General features: G+C 39.2%; 1 protein-coding gene across 5 annotated transcripts in view; it reads right to left on the bottom strand.

Annotated features, from left to right (window-relative positions):
* Window positions 1-19,482, bottom strand: part of si:ch211-272n13.3 (ankyrin repeat domain-containing protein 26) — a 157,274-nt gene that overhangs the window by 73,754 nt on the left and 64,038 nt on the right. For all 5 annotated transcript variants that reach the window (XM_060839792.1, XM_060839797.1, XM_060839794.1 and 2 more), the window contains 5 exons: window positions 19,336-19,435; window positions 5,083-5,111; window positions 4,927-4,963; window positions 4,766-4,810; window positions 78-383 (listed from right to left, as the gene is read on the bottom strand). In XM_060839792.1, coding sequence (XP_060695775.1) covers window positions 78-383; window positions 4,766-4,810; window positions 4,927-4,963; window positions 5,083-5,111; window positions 19,336-19,435 — 517 coding nt within the window. The remainder of the gene's footprint in view (window positions 1-77; window positions 384-4,765; window positions 4,811-4,926; window positions 4,964-5,082; window positions 5,112-19,335; window positions 19,436-19,482) is intronic.

The raw sequence follows: 19,482 nt of genomic DNA, 5'->3' as shown, positions 1-19,482 counted from the left end.
AGAGTGGCAACACTGAATTTAGGAGTTATCAATAGTGTCTAAAACTCAAGTATAAAACATAACTTCTTCATACATACCATTTTTATTTTCCAATTTAACTGACGGAGTATTTTTGAGTTCAGGCTCTGGAGAACTTTGATATTGCATTAAAGGATGTGCAGTCAATTTAGTTTTCGATAAATCAGGTGACAGTGATGTTCTGTAAACACACGTGGTCTCTTCAGAATTTGACTTCAGTTTGCTTACGAGGCTCTTTGGTGATTCGAATGGGGGTAGTGTTGATTTGTCAGCATTCGTAACTTGATGCACTTGTGGCACAGAACTAAACAGGTAGGGTGATACATTTTTGCCTGAAGCACTGAAAGAGTCCCAGTCTGAGACATCTGTAAAAGAAACATCCATACCTTACTGCCAAAGTTATAAACTCAGTTTCCACTCCAGGATTTGTAGGTTTACACTGCAGCATTCTGCAAGTATGCCACATTTAGGGTTTGCCATCTGAAGCTGTCAGTTCAGGCACACTATTTAAAAAAAAGTGGTGTCCAAAACAACATTCCTCGCTCAATTATGATCATCAAACAAAATGGAACAGGAATAAGCTTAGAGTTCCTTCTGCTTGCTCTGTCATTCAACTTGATGATGGTTGATCTGTACTTCAACTCATTTGGGCTGACTTGGTTCCAAATTTTTTAATGTCCTTATCTAAAATAATCTGCATTCTGAGATTTTTCAACTGGCCCTGCCTTCACAGCATTCTGGGGGAAAAGACATGCTCCAGAATTTCACTTCTCTTTGTATGAGGACCACTTCCTGCTAACATCCTTGAATGGTTCAACATTATTCTGGATTCTTCAAACAGAGAGAACAGATTCTCTTTATATCCCTGACAAATCCAAACATCTTAAAAATCCTTCAATATGATTGCTCCTTAATCTTGCAAACTCAGGGAAATGAGATACTTATTATATGCTTAAATCATGTCTAAAATGGCTGCCTCTTAAGTTAACAGGTTTCAGAATATATATTATGTGAGGAATAGTCTGCATATCTTAGAAGTATAACTTAGTGTATAAATGCATACTTTTGTTCATCAAATAGAAAACTAACAATGATTCCAATTTGATATGAATCTCTCATCATTTAATGAATTATAACAATTCTCATTTCCTTAATTTCTTCACACCACACCCCAAAAAAAAAATCAAGTTTCATCTGTTGATACTGATGATGAAAACTTGGGTGCACGCTGCATCATAATCTGTACAAAAAAAAATCATGTTTTGTACAGTTAAATTTCCAACATGTATGATTGATAGGTAAATACAGGACTGGGAAATGCAAAGTTGGAATATTAATCTCTACATTGCGCACCTTTTGAACAGTTTTTACACATTGATGAACACTGTAGTTCAGCACAGATTCAAACAGTTTAGGGTTAGAGTTATTAGGCAACAACTCTTGGGGTTTGACGGGCATAGTGTGATTGAGCGTTCTGCACTATTCAATGTGGCACTCATAGATTCAGAGTAACTCCTTGCTGGCTTGTGGCTATGGTTCATGTTAGCAACATAATGTTTGGATTATACACTATGCCTTACTTTACTGACATCTGTGTTTACTTGTGCAAGTCAGAGTCAGAAGGTTGTCGGCTTAAGATATGTTCCAGGACTTGATTACAAAATTAAGGCAGACACTCCAGTGTGGACTGATTGACTGCTATACTGTTGAAGGTATGATGAGATGAAATGTTAAACAAAGGCTCCATATATGCCTTTTGTGTTATGGCATCAAATATTCACATTATTTATTAATGACTTGGATAATGGCATAGAAAGTCACATATCCCAATTTGCTGATGGTCAAGAGTGTTAGGCAGCATTACAGACAGTATAGATGATAGTCTATCAATGTCTGTCTGTAATTTTATGCTAAGTGAGTGGGTAAAACTGTGCCACATGAAGCTCAATATTTTTGATTCAATTTATTGTCACATGACGTTTGGTTTTATGCTCAGTACAGGCAGATCATAACGTGACTGAACAGAGCGAGGAATACAAAGTTACGGCTGCAAAGGAAGGTACAAACAGCAAGATGATCATTAGATTTAAAATTTGAGAGGTCCATTCAGAAGCAGCTGTTCTTGAACCTACTGATAAAAGTGTTTGTGTTTTTGTGTCTTCTGCCTGATGGAAGAGGTCGGAAGAGATTATATCTGGACTGGGAGGGGTCTTTAATGATGTTGGTTGCCTTTTCATGGCAACAAATGTAGATGGAGTCAATGGAAGGAAGGTCAGCTTGTGTGATGGCCTGGGCTGTGTTCACAACTTTCTTATGGTCTTTTTGTGGTCCTGTGATGCATCTGTAAAGGTTGGTGAGGGTTCTTATGAACAGGCTGAATTTTCTTAGCCTCCTGAGGAAGAGGAGATCTTGTTATGCCTTCTTGACTGCCGCATCAATGTGGGTAGTCCAGGACAGATTGTTCATGACTGTCACCTCTAGGAACTTGATGGTCTTGACCGTTTGCAACTCAGTTCCACTAATATTGGTAGGGGCATGTCCTCTTCCTTGCTTCTTGAAGATGATCAGCTCCAAATTTTGCTGACATTGTGGGAGATTGTTATAGAATAGAACAGTAATTTATTGTCACATATATTTTTATTTAAAAAAGCGAAACCTTTTATAAGTTGCTATACCATGGTGCCTGTATTAATAACATAAGTCATAGGTAAGAGGGAAAAAAATAAGTAAAGAAAAGGCAATGTTCATCCAGACCAATTTCAGTGCAGGGAAAGCCAATTGAAACAGTATATGTTGGAATACCCGGAAGCCGCCAAAGTCATCCCCCATGTCTGCCAGCCTGCTGGATTACCCGGAATGAGGCCTCCACGCCAGAATCAGAATCCCATACTAGGCTCCTGGAATGCCTGGAAGCTGCTGCTGAAGCAGATCTCAATGCCGTACGACACCTCCATGCTGGGACAAGTGCAAGTGCAAAGTTGGACTGAAAAAGGATAGATCAGAGTACTTTCTAGATGGCCTTAAGTTAAATACAGTACATGTCTGAAGAGACTTCGGGATTCAGATGCACAGACCTTTAAATATCATGAACTGGTGAAGAAAATAATTAAGAAAGCTAACAGAATGCTGGCCTTTATCTAGAGGATTGGAATATACGGATGCAGCAGTTATTAAAACAGTGATTAAATCCTACTTGTGAGCATTGACAGCAGATTAGGGCACTACACATTAGAAGGGAAGAATTGGCCTCGAAGTATTACAATGTAGATTTACAAGAATGATACCTGGACTTCAAGTGTTACGAGGAGCGATTACATAAATTAGGCCTGTTTACTCCAGAATTTGGAAGGTAAAGGGGTGATCTAATCAAAGGTTTTCAAGATATTGAGGGGAAAAGACAGGATAGGTAAAGATGATCTAGTTCCGCCAATTGACAACCATAGACCTAGGGGACACAGTCTTACAATTAGGTGACCATTCAGGTGAGTTGTTTAAAAGAACTTCGACACAAAGGATGGTGGATGTTTGAAATTTTCTTCCACAAATTGCAGTGGATGCAGGATCACATTCATTTTAAATCTAAGATAGATAAAGCTTTGCTTCACAAACAAAATTAAAGGATATGGGCCAAAGGCAGAATGTGGCGTTAGGTCACGGATCAGCCATGATTTCATTGAATTGTGGAACAAGCTCAACTGGCTCAATAAACTATTCTTGTTCCTATACGATGGGATAGATATAGCACTGCACTAAATCATCCTCAAAGTCCTGGCCAATATCTATTCCTTGATCAACATCACAAACGAGATTGTTCACTATAATAATCACGGTAGAAATGTAATATGGATGTTTGCTGTGTATACTTTTGGTTGTGTTTCCTATATTTTAACAATAACTACAAAGTACTTCATTGGGTTGCAGTGTGCTTTGGGAAGCTGGGTGACTTATTTTCCCCTTTCAGATTCTGTGAGTTAGCAATTCTGAGTACTTGGCAAATGTATCACTAAATTCCAAAAGATATGTAATAAAGTAGAATGCTTCCAATGCTTTCAGGACCAGAAAATGAAAAAGCTGAAGAGAATATATTGAATGCAAAGCATCCTAAAACGCTTCACAAATTCTATCTTTCTCTATAGGAAAAATGTGGATTTTTAGAACATTCATATTATCATCCCAATTATTTTAGAAAATAGAAGTTTTATTTATGTACAATATGTATTCTACTATTGCAGATGTTCAAACTAAGTAAAATAAGGAGTGAAATGTCATAAACTTGCAATCACACTGACAGCAAGCATCGGTTTCACAAAAAAAATCATTCTTCAGCATGGATGAGGAAATCAAAGTAACCTGGAACTATTATATAGAATAATTTTGGTATTAATCATCATGCTATATCAGTTTCATCTAAGTGTGAAGTAACTCCATCTAGCATTGTCTTGTGACTGCATTGAAACCAAATGCAAATGCATCATTCAAAAGACGTTTCCCATTCTTTAGGCTTCACATTAATACAGTACCATATTTTAGAAGCATATACTTTACCTTTTTACTAAAGCCAACATTATAATTCAGAACCACTGAGCACATCTGTACAATAATATTCAAATGTTTTGCTGAAGATCTTCCATATTCAGATATTAAATTCCTTCAATCTGCTCAAACTTGCTTATTTTATCTTTTCAATAACTGATATGTCAATACTTTAATGAATCATGAATGCATCATTAAGACATATGATAATTACCTTCTATATCCCCTGCATCAATTAATCCAAGCTCTGCAACTAGATCTGAAACATAAGAAAAACAGAACAACTTTGATTGGAAGGGAAAACAAAACACACCAGTCTTAAAATTTACTCTTTTTACTGAAAAAAAAACACTCAATAGTAAGCCTGAGTTATACCTGACTTCTGCTTATTTCCTTCAAAGGTTAATGGTGGCTTGAAAGAAATAGAGCTCAGAGTTAAAATATGCATATAATTACAGAATGTTTTAATTTTCAAACCACAAAGGTGTATTAATACAAAAATAGTAAATAAAAATAGAAATAATGTATTACCTGTACAACAGTATTCGATTCCAATATTTCTATTAGGAATAAGAATGAAATAGACAAACAAGTGTTGTAGCTGACAAAAAAAATCTCAATTGTTTAGTTTATCAGTTTACACAAGTACTGTACTTTATTGTAATCATGCAGATGAATCCAAGCACATTATTTCTCACAAAACAACTAATTTGTCAGGCAAACTATATCAAAGATGCTACTAAATGGCAAATGCAATATAAAATTCATGGCAAAGTAGGCTCTGCAACTCAACTAATCTATGCCGATATTTATGCCTACATGCTCCACTTATTTCATTTAACCAAATTAGTGCATCAGTATAAATTTCATCAAATGTGATATATCAGTAAAAAGCACACCTACAAGCACTAGTAATATACACAATTCTTCTGATTTATTTTCCATTGACACACAGCTAACTAAAAGAGAAGAACAAAAATACTAGGTATCATTTTCTTGAACAATTACTGTCCCGACTAAATTTACAGAATGATGTCTAGAATCACGTTGTGTCACTTGAATCTTGTAGATTAGTTAACAAACATTCTCAAACAAGAAAAAGTAGTCTTATGAAGGCAGAAATATACAATATATTTAAAAAATTGATAAGGTTAAAAGTGGGAATGTTCACAACTCCTCCAATAATGTAGGCTCTGCCTGCATGCAAGACCTGGTCAAACTTCAGGCTTCCGTTTGGGAAAGTCACTCACAATGCAAGTGCTAGACAATGACCATCTCCAACAAAGCAGAATATAACCATCCTCCATAAAAAAACTCAATGATCACTACCATTTTTCCTTAGTAGCATGAGGGCATTCCCCATCCTAACTAGACTGGGTGGGTCTCAGAAGCGTTAACCCAACATATACGATGTGGAATTAACATGAACACTACACGTTTTTTTTAGAAAGCACCTAGAACTTGTGAAAAACCACATAATCTGACAGCAATTTTTTTTCCTGTTTAAAAGATCTGCTAACAGCTGATTTTCAAGCAGATCTAACAGAATCAGTATTTGTAAGACAGTAATCAACCAAAAACGAATTGGTTCCAGTCAAAACTCACCTTAAAACCAAATACTTAAGTATGTGACCAGAAGAAACCTGAAGAAAGTTACAATAATGACAGATAATCTTATTGAAACATCTAAGATGACTTGACATGTAGATGCTGTAAGGATGTTTCCGACTGTGGGAGAAATGAGACCCAGAAGATACAGCTTAACAACAACCCATTTAAAACTGAGATAAGGGTTTTTTTTGCCCCTTCTCAGGTGATATTAGAATTCTTTCCACAGGGATCAGTGGAGGAAGCTAAGATGAACAGATTCACATTTAAGAAAGAAGTCAAAGGTAATGGGGAAATTAAGAATAGGAAGTTCAGGCACATTCAGATCAACCATGATCTTATTAAATGGTGGCACATACTCAAAGAGACCATCTGTACTCCTAGTTTATAGGTTTCTATTCTTTCAATTTGCTGTGAACAATTTACTTTACAGCATGTCATTTCGACTTTAAAAGAATTATATCTTCAAGAAATCCAAGGCCTGCCATGTGGAGATTAGAAACTGAACTAATATAATCTATAAAACTGCCAGTCTCTTCACTGGTATCCAATGTTTGTTTGCTGGGTGAAATAGAGTACATAATGTTTAGTTTTTAAACTTTTAAAAAGCTTGATGCGAAATTAATTGGTATACATATTCCAATGCTAAGAAAACATACCACTCACAGAGAATATGGAATCACCTACATTCTCTCTTTGACACCACAACATGCGGCATTTATAAAGTCAAGATCAGCAGGTGCACAGGAACACCATCTGCAAGCTCATCTCCAAATCACAGCATCTTGACTTTGGACCAGTGTCATTCCTTCAGTGTTGCTCAGTTGAATACACCCAAATTACACTTTGGATGTACCAAAACCAAACAGAGTGCAGTGATTCAAGGTGGCGATTTATCTCCACTTTCTCAAGGGAAGTTAGAGATAAGCAACAAATGCCAGCTTTGTCAACATACCTTTAACTATATAAAGGGTTAGCAAAACTAAAATAGATTGGAATCATCAAAACATGAGCTAGCAAGATTAGACTTGGCTCAGATCCTAAACCTTTTCTTCCAAAATATATTAAATATCAAAAGATTTACTGTATCTATTGAAGGAAGTCCAATGTTATCATTTTAAAGTTTATTTCTTTTGAGCACTATAAGATCACAGGTTTGATTTTGATTGGGTATAATCATGAGTAAAAAGTGAGGTCTGCAGATGCTGGAGATCAGAGCTGAAAATGTGTTGCTGGTTAAAGCACAGCAGGTCAGGCAGCATCCAAGGAACAGGAAATTCGACGTTTCGGGCCAGAGCCCTTCATCAGGAATGAGGAGAGGGTGCCAGGCAGGCTAAGATAAAAGGTAGGGAGGAGGGACTTGGGGAGGGGCGATGGAGATGTGATAGGTGGAAGGAGGTCAAGGTGAGGGTGATAGGCTGGAGTGGGGTGGGAGGGCAACCATAAAAAGCCAAATTCAGTTGTTGGTGGGAATCTGAATCTCTGGCGCACTGGTAATGTCCCTACCCCTGAATCAGGAGACTGGGATTCAAGTCCCATTTGCTCCTGAGATGTGTAATAACGTCTCTAAACAAGTTGATTGGAAAAATAGGTCTAAAACAGAAAATGCTGGAACCATTCAGGCACAAAGGTTAAGGAAGAGAAACAGAGATAATGCTTCAAGTTGCTGACCTTTTACTATAACTGGAAATAGAGATGTAACAAATTTTAGGCAGGCATACGGAGAAGGAAAGGAAACAAAAATAAACTCTGCGATGGTTTGGAAGGCTGATATGATTAAGTAACATAAATAACTATCCAAGGTAAAAGTGGATGTATTCCAGAAAACACATGCCTGTGCTGAAAAGTTATTCCATTTATTCTCTGGTACCTCACTTCAGGGCCAATTCAACTGTGGAGGGACTTGTTTTTTCATCAGCAAATATGTGTATTTCCACAAATAATCAATAGATACGAATCACCATGGGGAATCCTGGCTGATTTTTAATCTCATCATTTTTAGGATTAGTGCAACTGATATCACCTAACTCAGCATAACATAGGGAAGCCTTACAAAGTTAGCTTTAAAATCTTGCTCTGCATAAATGTTGATATAACTTCAAAAGCAAGATAGCAGAAAACTAGTAAATCAGTCATATGAATCACTGAATCATATAGTAAAAGCCCTTCAGCCCATCTAAAATGTACTGCTGAAAATACATCAAATCTACAATAGTCTCAGTTTGCAACACTTGTTTCCTTAAGTGTTATGATACTTCAACTGCTTGCCCAAGTAAGAGGCTGTGAGGTTAGCAGTTTCAACTACTTTCTCTGGCAGCGAATTCCAGACCCCCACCAAATTCTGGGTGGAAAAATAAAGTCCCTCAAATCTGTTCTAAACCATCTCCTATCCATTAATTCACCATCCTGCTGTTATTGACGCTTCAATTAAGAATACCTTACTTCTATCCATTGCCCTCATAGCCGTATCATTGTCATCAGTAATCACTTGCTGAATAGCAGGATTGTCGAACTAACAAATTACAAATCACTGGTCATGTGATGTGTGGTCCTTGCATGACCGTTGAGCTCAATTCCAGAGCTGGATCTCTGACTACACATTTCGCAGGTGTTTCTAGAAGCCAGAACTGGTCCTTGTTCTTGAGAACATTGGTGTTCCTTTACTGTTCTTCCTCTTGCCATCGGACCTTCTCAAAAAAAATTGTGCCTTCATGTAAAAGTTTCCTCCAGGTCAGTTTCTTCCAAACAAAGGTTGTCATGCGTTAACAGCTATATTGCATTTCTCAAGAGAAGACTACAAGGAGCCTTCGAAATGCTTAGTTTCCTCTCCTGTCATTCGAGGGCTCCCCTTTAGATAGGAGATGATTTGTTTTGGTAGTTGGAACACAGGCATCCTAAAAATGTGGCTAGCGCAGCAAAATTGGTTTCAAATGATCATGTCCCTGATGCTGGTGCTGTTAGCTACTTCAACGACATGGATGTTAGCAAGCATGCCCTCCCAAGTGTGTGGAGAATCCATCTCAAAGAATGTCAATGGTAATTCTTAAGAGTCCTGAGGTGGCATCTACATGTAATCCAAGTTTCAGAGGCATATGGAAGAATGAAAGGATGACTGCCTTATATATTATTATCAGCATACGTCATGGTTGAAGACTGTCATCCTCAAGCTTCTGAAGACAGTGCTCGCAGATTCGAAATGCCTCGCTGATGTCAGCCTTAGATGCTGGGGATGCAATGGCCTAGTGGTATTATTGAAGGACTGTTAATCCAGAGACTCAGGTGATGTACTAAGGCAGATGGTGAAATGTGAATTCAATAGAAATCTGGAATTAAGAGTCGGATGTCCACAAATCCATTGTTGGGAAAACCCCATTTTGTTCAGCAATGTCCTTTAGGGAAGGAAATGGCCATCCGTACCTGGACTGGCCTACATGCGAGTCTAGACCCACAGCAATGTGGTTGGCTCTCAGCAACCAGGAATGGGCAAGAAATACTGACCCAGCCAGTAATGCCCTCATCCTGTGAATGAATAAAACAAAGAATTAGCTTACCAGATAGGAGATATGTTCCATGTTTGGGAGGATTTCTCTGTTGATCTTAATGGAGGGAGGGACGGGAACTTGACCTAGGATGGTTTGGTAAAGGGTTTGAGGCAATTCTTTGGTATGCTTCCGTGGAGGTATTAAGAGAGGCTTGAAGATTCAAAAGAATTCTTCTTGGATTTCAACCAATTGAGGATGAAAAGTTTTCCATCTATCCTATAGACAATGTTCACATTACCGGGAAACTTGTTCTTGACAAGATGAAGAATGGTGACAATGAAGATAGAGAAAAGGGTGGGGATGATGACACACCCCTTATCTTGACCTCAAAGGATTCTGTTATATTACCGAACTTCCAACGTCTTCACCAAAATCGCCAAAGAGTTCATTGAAATGGAGTGGGGGGAAATCTGGAAACAGCTCAAAACTGCTATTGTATGTTATGAAGCAGCTATTGAATACAGACCAGCAAATGCCAAGATTAGTTTGATGGGAACGATCAACAGGGACCTCATTGACAAAAGGAGCAAAGCTCTTGGTACCTTGCAAAATGACTTCACCAAAGAGGAAAATGCGTCAAACAGCAATAATAAAGTTCCATAGTACTATTAGGAAAATCAAGAACCAAGGACTGAGAAAGCTAAGGAGCTGCAATTCCTTGCTGAAAAGCTGCTTCAGCACCAAAGCACAGGACCAAAGAAACCTTGGTCTCTAATCAGTGTGGAGTTGGGATGACAACCTTTTGAGAGTCAGAGAAACATCAGCCTCTGATAAAAAGAATGCTTCAAAGAACTTCTAAACTGCAAATTAATCATCAATATGGACATGCTTGAGGAAATCCCCCAATTCCCCAAAGATGAAAGTGGACTGTGGCAGAGTCTCCATTAGACAAATAAGGAATGGAAAACCTGCAGGAGTAGATGGGATTCCAGCAGAAAATTTCAAACGTGGAGGAGCACAACTTACTTGTCATCTCCATCAACTAGTCCTGAAAATCTAGGACAAAGAAGGAATCCCTGTTCATCTTAGGGATGCTTCCACCACCACTATCTTCAAGAAAAAAGACAAAGTGGACTGCGGGAGCTACCAAGGAATCTCCCTTATTTCTAACACTGGGAAGATCAAGGCTTGAATCCTTGTTGTGTGCTTTTCTCCAATCTCGGATGAAATCCTTCCTGAAAGCCAGTATAGATTCTGACTGAATTTTCACTGCTCGGCAATTCCAAGTAAACTGTCAGGAACACCACCAACCACTCCATATGGCCTTCATTCGCCTGACCAAAGCTTTTAATTCATTCAGGAGAAAGTGAGGACTGCAGATGCTGGAGATCAGTCAGTTTTAATTCACTCAGTCAAGAAAGTATTGTGGAAGATCCTGTCAAAGTTGGCTGTCCAGTGAAATTCAGTAAAATCCTTTATCTCCTCCACAACAAAGTACGGCAATAGTCCTCATTGTCTTATACACCTCTATTAGGTAACCCCCTCAACTCTCTCTGTTCCAAAGAAAACAACCTTTACTTTTCCAGCTTCTCTTCATATCTAAATTTCATATTTGTGGCCGCAATGGCCTAATGGATATGGCGCTGGTTTCCTAAACCAGGAAATGTGGGTTCAAGTCTCACCTCGGGTGGACTGAGATTTGTTCTTGGGGTGGCACCTTGGCTCAGTGGTCAGTACTGCTGCATCACAGTGTCAGGGATCCGGATTCAATTCCCATCTCAGGCGACTGTCCGTGTGGAGTTTGTGTCGGTTTCCTCCCAAAGTCCAAAGGTGAGGCCAAGTGAATTGGCCAGGCTAAACTGCCCATAGTCTTAGGTGCATATTAGGGAGTAGGAGTATGGGTCTGTGTGGGTTATTCTTCGAAGGGTCAATATGGACTTGTTGGGCTGAAGGGCCAGTTTCCATTCGGTAGAGAATCTAATCAAACTAAAATGCTCTATCCCAGGCAATATCCTGGTGAAGATATTCTGCACCCCCTTCAATGCAATCACTTTACTCCCATAGTATAATGGTCAGAACTGCACAAATAATTCCAGCTGTGGCCTAACCAAAGTTCTGCACTGTTCACCTGCTCTTATACTCTGTGTCTCAATGGATTAAAGCAAGTGCCCACATGCCTTCTTAACTACCCTACTAACCTTCAGGGGTCAGTGGATTAGCACCTAAGATTTCTCTGCCCCTCAGTTTCCAAGTGCCCTGCCATTCATTGAGTACTTCCTTGTCTTGCTACTTCAAATGTGATTATGTGGAGGTGCCAGTGCTGGACTGGGATAGCCAAAGTTAAAAATCACACAACACCACATTATAGTCAACAGATTTATTTGGAAGTACAAACTTTCGGAGCGCTGCTCCTTTGTCAGTAGCTAGTGGGGTAGGATTATAAGACACAGAATTTACAGCAAAAGATGAAACAACTATTGCAAAGTACTGAACAAGCCTAGACTGCTGTTAAATCTTAATCACTTTAAACGAGAATGCAGGTTTCAAGTGATTAATATGTAAATCCCAGGACTTATTTCAAGTTTCAGTCTTGAGATAACTTAAGGTTTTATTAAAAAACAAATGACAACTCAGCTCAACCAATGCATTAAATGTGTGAGGTTAGAGTTTGTCTGTCCGTAAAAAAAAAACCTTTATACACAACAAAGTCATCGAGCAGAGGCTGATAGCCGAGTCTGGTACTTAAGAGGATGGCCTCAACCGAGATCTTGCGTTCATGTCACACTACATTTGATTCCACTACACAATACATACACATACACACACACACACACACACACACACACACACACCCTGTCTCATGCTCACGCGCTCTCTCAGACTCAGGCACACACACCCTACACACTCACTCACGTGTACACCATCTCACAGGCATATACTCCATCACTTTTGCACATACTCTATCAAGCACACGCACACTCTCTCATGTACACAGTCTCTCAGTCACATACATACATGCACATACACAAGTCAATGAGGTAAGTTTGCATTTGCAGATTTATATCTGCAGATATATTCCATTTTGATCAAAAAGCACACTATCTGCAGTCAGTCAAAACATATGACGTTTTATAAATTCCTACTTTAGTAATAGGACTCCAGATTGGGATACAGACAGATCCTAACCTCACACCTTTAATACATGGTCTAAATTGAAAAGACACTTTTTTTTAATAATAAAACCTCAAGTAATCACTCAAAACCTGCATTCCCATTCAAAGTGATTATTTAACGGCAATCTAGGTTTGTTCAATATTTCGCATCAGTTGTATGACACTTTGATCTTCGACTATAAATTGTGTCCTATGATTCTACCCCGACCTACCTACCTACCTGATGTGCTCCGAAAGCTTGTACTTCCAAATAAACCTGTTGGACTATTACCTGGTGTTGTGTCATTTTTAAACTTTAGAAGTGCACTGCATCACACCTATCAGGATTAAATTTCATCTGCCCATACCAATCCTTTTCTATCCTTCTGTAACCCAAGACTTCTTCCTTCCTGTCAACTGTTAAGACAAGAGATATCATATTTTCAAAAGTCAAAAATGAAATTTTTATACCATTGAGATGTTGTGGTTCTGTTCGCCGAGCTGGAAGTTTTTGTTGCAAACGTTTCGTCCCCTGGCTAGGGGACATCATCAGTGCTTTGGAGCCTCCTGCGAAGCGCTTCTTTGATGTTTCTTCCGGTATTTATAGTGGTCTGTCCTTGCCGCTTCCGGGTGTCAGTTTCAGCTGTCCGCTGTAGTGGTTGGTATATTGGGTCCAGGTCGATGTGTTTGTTGATGGAGTTTGTGGATGAATGCCATGCCTCTAGGAATTCCCTGGCTGTTCTCTGTCTGGCTTGCCCTATGTCACACACGCAGAACAACAAGCAACATGAATTCGACTGGGAAAACACTACTATCATAGGGCAAGCCAGACAGAGAACAGCCAGGGAATTCCTAGAGGCATGGCATTCATCCACAAACTCCATCAACAAACACATCGACCTGGACCCAATATACCAACCACTACAGCGGACAGCTGAAACTGACACCCGGAAGCGGCAAGGACAGACCACTATAAATACCGGAAGAAACATCAAAGAAGCGCTTCGCAGGAGGCTCCAAAGCACTGATGATGTCGCCTAGCCAGGGGACGAAACGTTTGCAACAATAAACTTCCAGCTCGGCGAACAGAACCACAACAACGAGCACCCGAGCTACAAATCTTTGCACAAACCTTGAACCATTGAGATGCTACTGAAATGTGCTGCAACAAATAAAATGGAATGTGAATAAAGAGTAATGAAGAGAGATCTGGCAGGATGTAACAGCAGTGTCAGACCTGAAAGTATACCTTATCAATAACAATATTTCTACAATGGCCCTGTTCACAATGAGGATCAGACAAAATGAGGTGGGAGAAATGTTTGGGAGAAACAGAGAACAGAAAAAGAACTGGGGAGGAGTGGACAAAGTTGAACAGCATTTTTGTTCATACCATGATGTACATGGCACAATGAATCAAAGCCTCTTTCTCTGTGTTTTTGTTTAGGGGTGGGGAGAGATGCAGGCAAGTTCCTTTTCTTTCCAGTAGAAAGAGTATTCAGCTCCATGTGTTGACTGGAGAAACACTGGAGTCCTCAGTAGCTTTGTTACCATGCCACTTTGGTCAAAATGTTGTCTTTGGGGCTACCAGGAATTGAAATTAAAATTACAGCAGAACTTGAGAGTTTATTTGAACAGGATTCTTATTAGTAATTAATAACTGCATTTTGAATGCTTAAAAAATGGAGGGAAAGTTGAAGTATCAGTTAATGAAGACCATACAGTATCACTCACTGGGCTTGAAACTTATGAACAGATTTCCCTTTCCACAGTGAGGAGATTCTGAATCTCCTGTTTACTCTTCTTTCCCCATCACCAAGTCACCCTTTATTTACTTGTGCACATACACTGGCTGTAGCCAGCCAGGAGAGAGTCAGACCCCTGAAGTGAGGCGATTCAGAATCTCCTCTTTCTCGGTCTTTCACAAGCAACTACTTAGAGTACTGCATCTGTGATTCTGGCAGCAGTGGGATTCGAACGTACGACTCACTAGAGACTAGTGCTTAAATCCAGTGCCTTAGACTGCTTGGCCACGCTGCCAAATGGCCTCTATTTGCACTGTAGTGATTTATGATTTAGTCCAACTAGGAAAATGGCCATACTAGACCTTATATTGAGAATACAGCCCAGCCAAGTGATTGAAGTATCAGTGGTAGGGCATTTTGAGAACAGTGATCATAATAATGGTAAGTTTTAAGATACTTCTGAATAAGAATAAGTCCGATCCTCAGGTGAAAGTGCTAAACTGGGTAAGGCAAGTCACAATAGTATTACACAGGAATTAGAGAAAATTAAATTGGGGTGACTGTTTGAGGCTACATTCATATCTAACATGTCGGAGTCTTATAATGGTCTACTGATCAGAGTTAAGAATAGCATTCTCCAATGAGGACGAAAGATGAGGAAGGCAAGATTTGGGAACCCTAGACGACGAGATATAGAAAGTTTAGTCAAACATGTGTAAGGTTTAGGAATCTGAAATCAGACAAGATCCTTGAGGAAAGTAAAGGCAGCTGTAAAGAACTAAAGTAAGTAATTAGAAGGGCTAAAAGGGCTCACAAAATGTTCTTGGTGAGTACGATTAAAGAGAATTGCAAGGTGTCGTACAAAAAAATTAATAGCAACAGGATAGTTATGGAATGGGTGGGTTTGTTCAAGGAGTATATATGGAGCCTGAGGAAGTGGGTGACATTCTTTATAAGTACTTTGCATCACTGAGAAGGACATGGATGGTGCTCAGATCAGGGAAGTGTCTATTGCTATTGTGGAGCATGTCAATATTAAAGAGGTGGTGGTGGCAGATGTGTTGAATGCTACGGCATTAGCTTCCAGGGCCTGATGGGATCCATGGTGAGTTGGTAAGTTAGATAGAAAATTGACTTGGTCATAAAAGACAGTTGTGGAGGTTTGTTTTTCTGCCTGAAGGTCTGTGACCAACAGTGTTTCACAAGAATCAAAGTTAGGACCTCTGTTGTTTGTAACATTTAAAATGATCTGAACCAGAATGTAAGTGGTCAGAATAGTAAGTTTGAGGATGACATAAAAATTGATGGAGTTGTGGATAGCGAGGAAGGCTGCCAAAGAATATAGCAGGATACAAATTGAAGTTGGTTGGAGAAATGGCAGATGGAGTTTAAGTGTGAGGTGATGCATTTTGGGAAGTCAAATTCAAGAGGAAAGTATACTGTAAATGGTAGGACTCTTAGGAGAACTGATATACAGAGGGATCTAATGGTGCAAGTTCATAGCTCCCTGAAAGTGGCAAACAAGTGGATAAGGTGTTAAAGAAGACATACAGTCTTATCCATCCATGCACTGAGTATTAAAATCACGTGCAACTATATTAAACTTCGGTGAGGCCTCAATTTTGGAATATTGTATACAGTTCCAGTCACCACACTATAGGAAGGATGTGGAGCCTTTGGGCAGGATGTAAAAGAGGTTTACCAGGATGTGACCTAGATTGAAGTGTACTGGCTGTGAGAAAACATTGGACAAACATGGATTGTTTTCGCTAGAGCACTGGAAACGGTGAGTGACCTGTTATGAGAGGCATGGATAGGTTGGATAGTGAGAGCCCTTTGCCCAGGGTGGAAATGTCAAATACTAAGGGTATTGGTTTAGCGTGAGAGGGGGAATTTTAAAGAAGATTTGCAAAACAAGTTTATTTACGCATTGTGATAGATACCTGCAAGTGTGGTGGGGAGGGCTGCAGAAGAGATGCAACTGCAACTTTTGAGGCATTTAGACAGATACGTGAACATGCAGTGAATAGAAGGATATGGATCATGCTCAAGCAGATAGGATTAGTTTAGAATGGCACCATTGTTAGCACATACATAGTGAGTCAAAGCACTTATTTCTGTGCTATCCTGTTCTATGTCCTATCTTTCTAAATTCTCATGTATGAAGCTTTGGTGTAAAAAAAATTGTGTAGTATCGGATATTTGTGAATATGTTCAGTGACTAATCATCATGGGAACCAACTGTAAAAATTAAACTTATGATCTATCAAGCAAGGTTTCACCCAGAGATCTGACTTGTCCAGTTCTACCAACAATTGGCATGGGGCCAGTTGGCTGCACGGCTGGTTCATGATTGACTGCAATGCCAATTAGTAGACAGTTTCAATTCTCAGATCTGGCTGTGGTTACCATGAAGATCCCACCATTTTAGCATTGTCCCTTGCCTGAAAGCATAGCGACCCTCAGGTTAATCGACTACCTCCCCCTTATGAGAGAGCAGCCCTTTGGTCCTCTGGCACACAGTGATTTTACCTTTACAACAGCTGGGATCATGACACATCAAACAGTACTTGTGGGATGTATATTGAGCTTCAGGTGTCATTAGAATGTGGAGCTATGACTTTGATTTACAATGAGTCTACAGAAAAATGATAGATTGGAAATACCCTGCAAAAATATTTTCTAAAATTAAACATTATTATAATTGACCAAATTTTAATTGCCAGTTTTGTTTCAATGATGATTCAGTGTAGGGATAGGAAAGATGACAAAGAAAACAACTATGTAGAAACTCAAAGGAAGCCTACAATCAACAGTTAGTTATTACTAATGATCCAAAGTGCTCAACAGATAGGTTGGCTATAAGTTTTTGGAATCCATGCCTGAAGTTCTAAATTAGCAATGAAGCGATTCGAGATGACTCAAAAATGTTTATTACACTTGGTCCACATTATCCATGAAGGATAAATACACTGATTTCTTGTGGCTAACAAAAAATATGGATACCATTAAGGTAGACTCCAATGCACCTCACAATGTTTCCTGAAAAAGACTGAGTGGGTAAATGGATAAAACACAGAATATTGGTGTGAAAGATGCACATGTAGAAATTTACTTGTGCGCCAATGATTACAAGTACGCGTTGGTGTTTTTTGTGTGGTTCAAAGCCTCTGGAAAAGGTTTGAGATGGGGTCTGGGTCCAACATTGTCAGTACATGGATTAAGAGAGCAAGCGCATGCGAGAGAGAGAGAAAACGCGCAAAAAGCAAGAGAAGAAAGAAAAAGAGAAAAGAGAGAGAGAAGTGTTATGAAATTGTAGGTGGATACTATTCCTTTAAGAGAGTCAGTGCTGTTTTAAACTGAGAGATTATAAACACCTGTGTATATGACTAAATGGTAGTCCCAGAGCATACTGGACAATTGAAAATATGTAACATTTGGCTGTGAAATGGATACCTGAGTTTTGGCTGCTCTTTTGACAATAACTCAAAGGATAATAAAGCCAAATCAAATTTGATTTCTTTGTTATAACAACATCAAACCAATGCGATGACCCGATGTTGGGGATATAAAAATGCGGACATTTTGAAAATTGAAGCGAGAGAGCAACTGCCATGGAGACACACCCAAGAAATTAGGAAACACTCTCTACCAAAGGTACCTTTTCACATGAAACATATTTGCAGGAAAAAGAAAAAAACAAGGGCCCAGGGAGATCTTCAGCCGAAAGAAGAAAGACACCAAAGATGACAGCGACTGTTTGGTTTTGAAATTAAGTTGATGTAATTTTAATAAGCGTCTTATTAGATTTTTTAGATTAGATTACTTACAGTGTGGAAACAGGCCCTTCCGCCCAACAAGTCCGCACTGATCCTCCGAAGAGCAACCCACTCAGACCCATTCATTTACCCCTTCACCTAACACTACGGGCAATTTAGCATGGCCACATGTTTGGACTGTGGGAGGAAACCAGAGCACCCGGGGTAAACCCATGCAGACACGGGGAGAATGGGCAAACTCCACACAGACAGTTGCCTGAGGCGGGAATTGAACCCGGGTCTCTGGCACTGTGAGGCAGCAGTGCTAACCACAGTGCCGCCCCACGTTTTGTAGAGTTGGAGACTGGTAATAAGCAGTTAAGAGAAAGAAGGGGTTAAAGTTGTGAGTAGTTGTTGTTTAATGTTCACTTTTAGAGTTAAAAATAAATTGATATTATTTCCTTAAATTGTGGCATTTGGGAGTTCTGTCACTCATATTTTAATGGCTAATGAGACGATGTGAGCTTTTCTGGATGTTTGGTTTAATTAACAGAAGGGTTCACTGCCATGTTGTAACAAAAGAGCGAGAGAGAAAGAGAGAAAAAAAAACCACTGGTGTTGATTTAATCTGAGGTGACCATTCCTCAAGCAATTGGAAAGGATGAGAAGGAGGGATCTTCACAGTAACTTCAGTTGGTACAGGAAATGAATTGATGCTGATGTTTCAATCTATGCAGACCAACCAACTAAGCTAATTGAAAGTCACATTCTGAACAGTTTACGAGTAATACATATTCTAAAGATTCTTCATGGCATTTTTATAACATTTAAGATACTCAGCTCTGAATTTAATGGACGTTTGGAGTTCAATATCACCACTTACATTCTGGCATCTTCACCTATAGAAAAACTGCATGCACCCCATTATAAAGTCTAAATTATGGATTGTAGTACCATAGAACAATATCTTTAGAATATTCTCAATTAAAGAAAAACTGTTTATCTCATAGGTTTAAATAAAACAAATGTGATTGATTACCGTTATTCTGATTTGCTGGAGTATGTTGCACTTTTGGTTGTTCCTTGACAGATGAAGCAAGTGAGCCAATGGATTTCTTCTGTGGACTTTCTGTGGTAGACTAAAATAGTAACATTTATCTTGATAACATCTACTTTGATATTATTC

This window comes from Hemiscyllium ocellatum, chromosome 19 (genome assembly GCF_020745735.1).
Source record: "Hemiscyllium ocellatum isolate sHemOce1 chromosome 19, sHemOce1.pat.X.cur, whole genome shotgun sequence".
In the NCBI taxonomy this organism is placed as follows: Eukaryota; Metazoa; Chordata; class Chondrichthyes; order Orectolobiformes; family Hemiscylliidae; genus Hemiscyllium; species Hemiscyllium ocellatum.
This window is presented reverse-complemented; position numbering and strand designations above follow the sequence as displayed.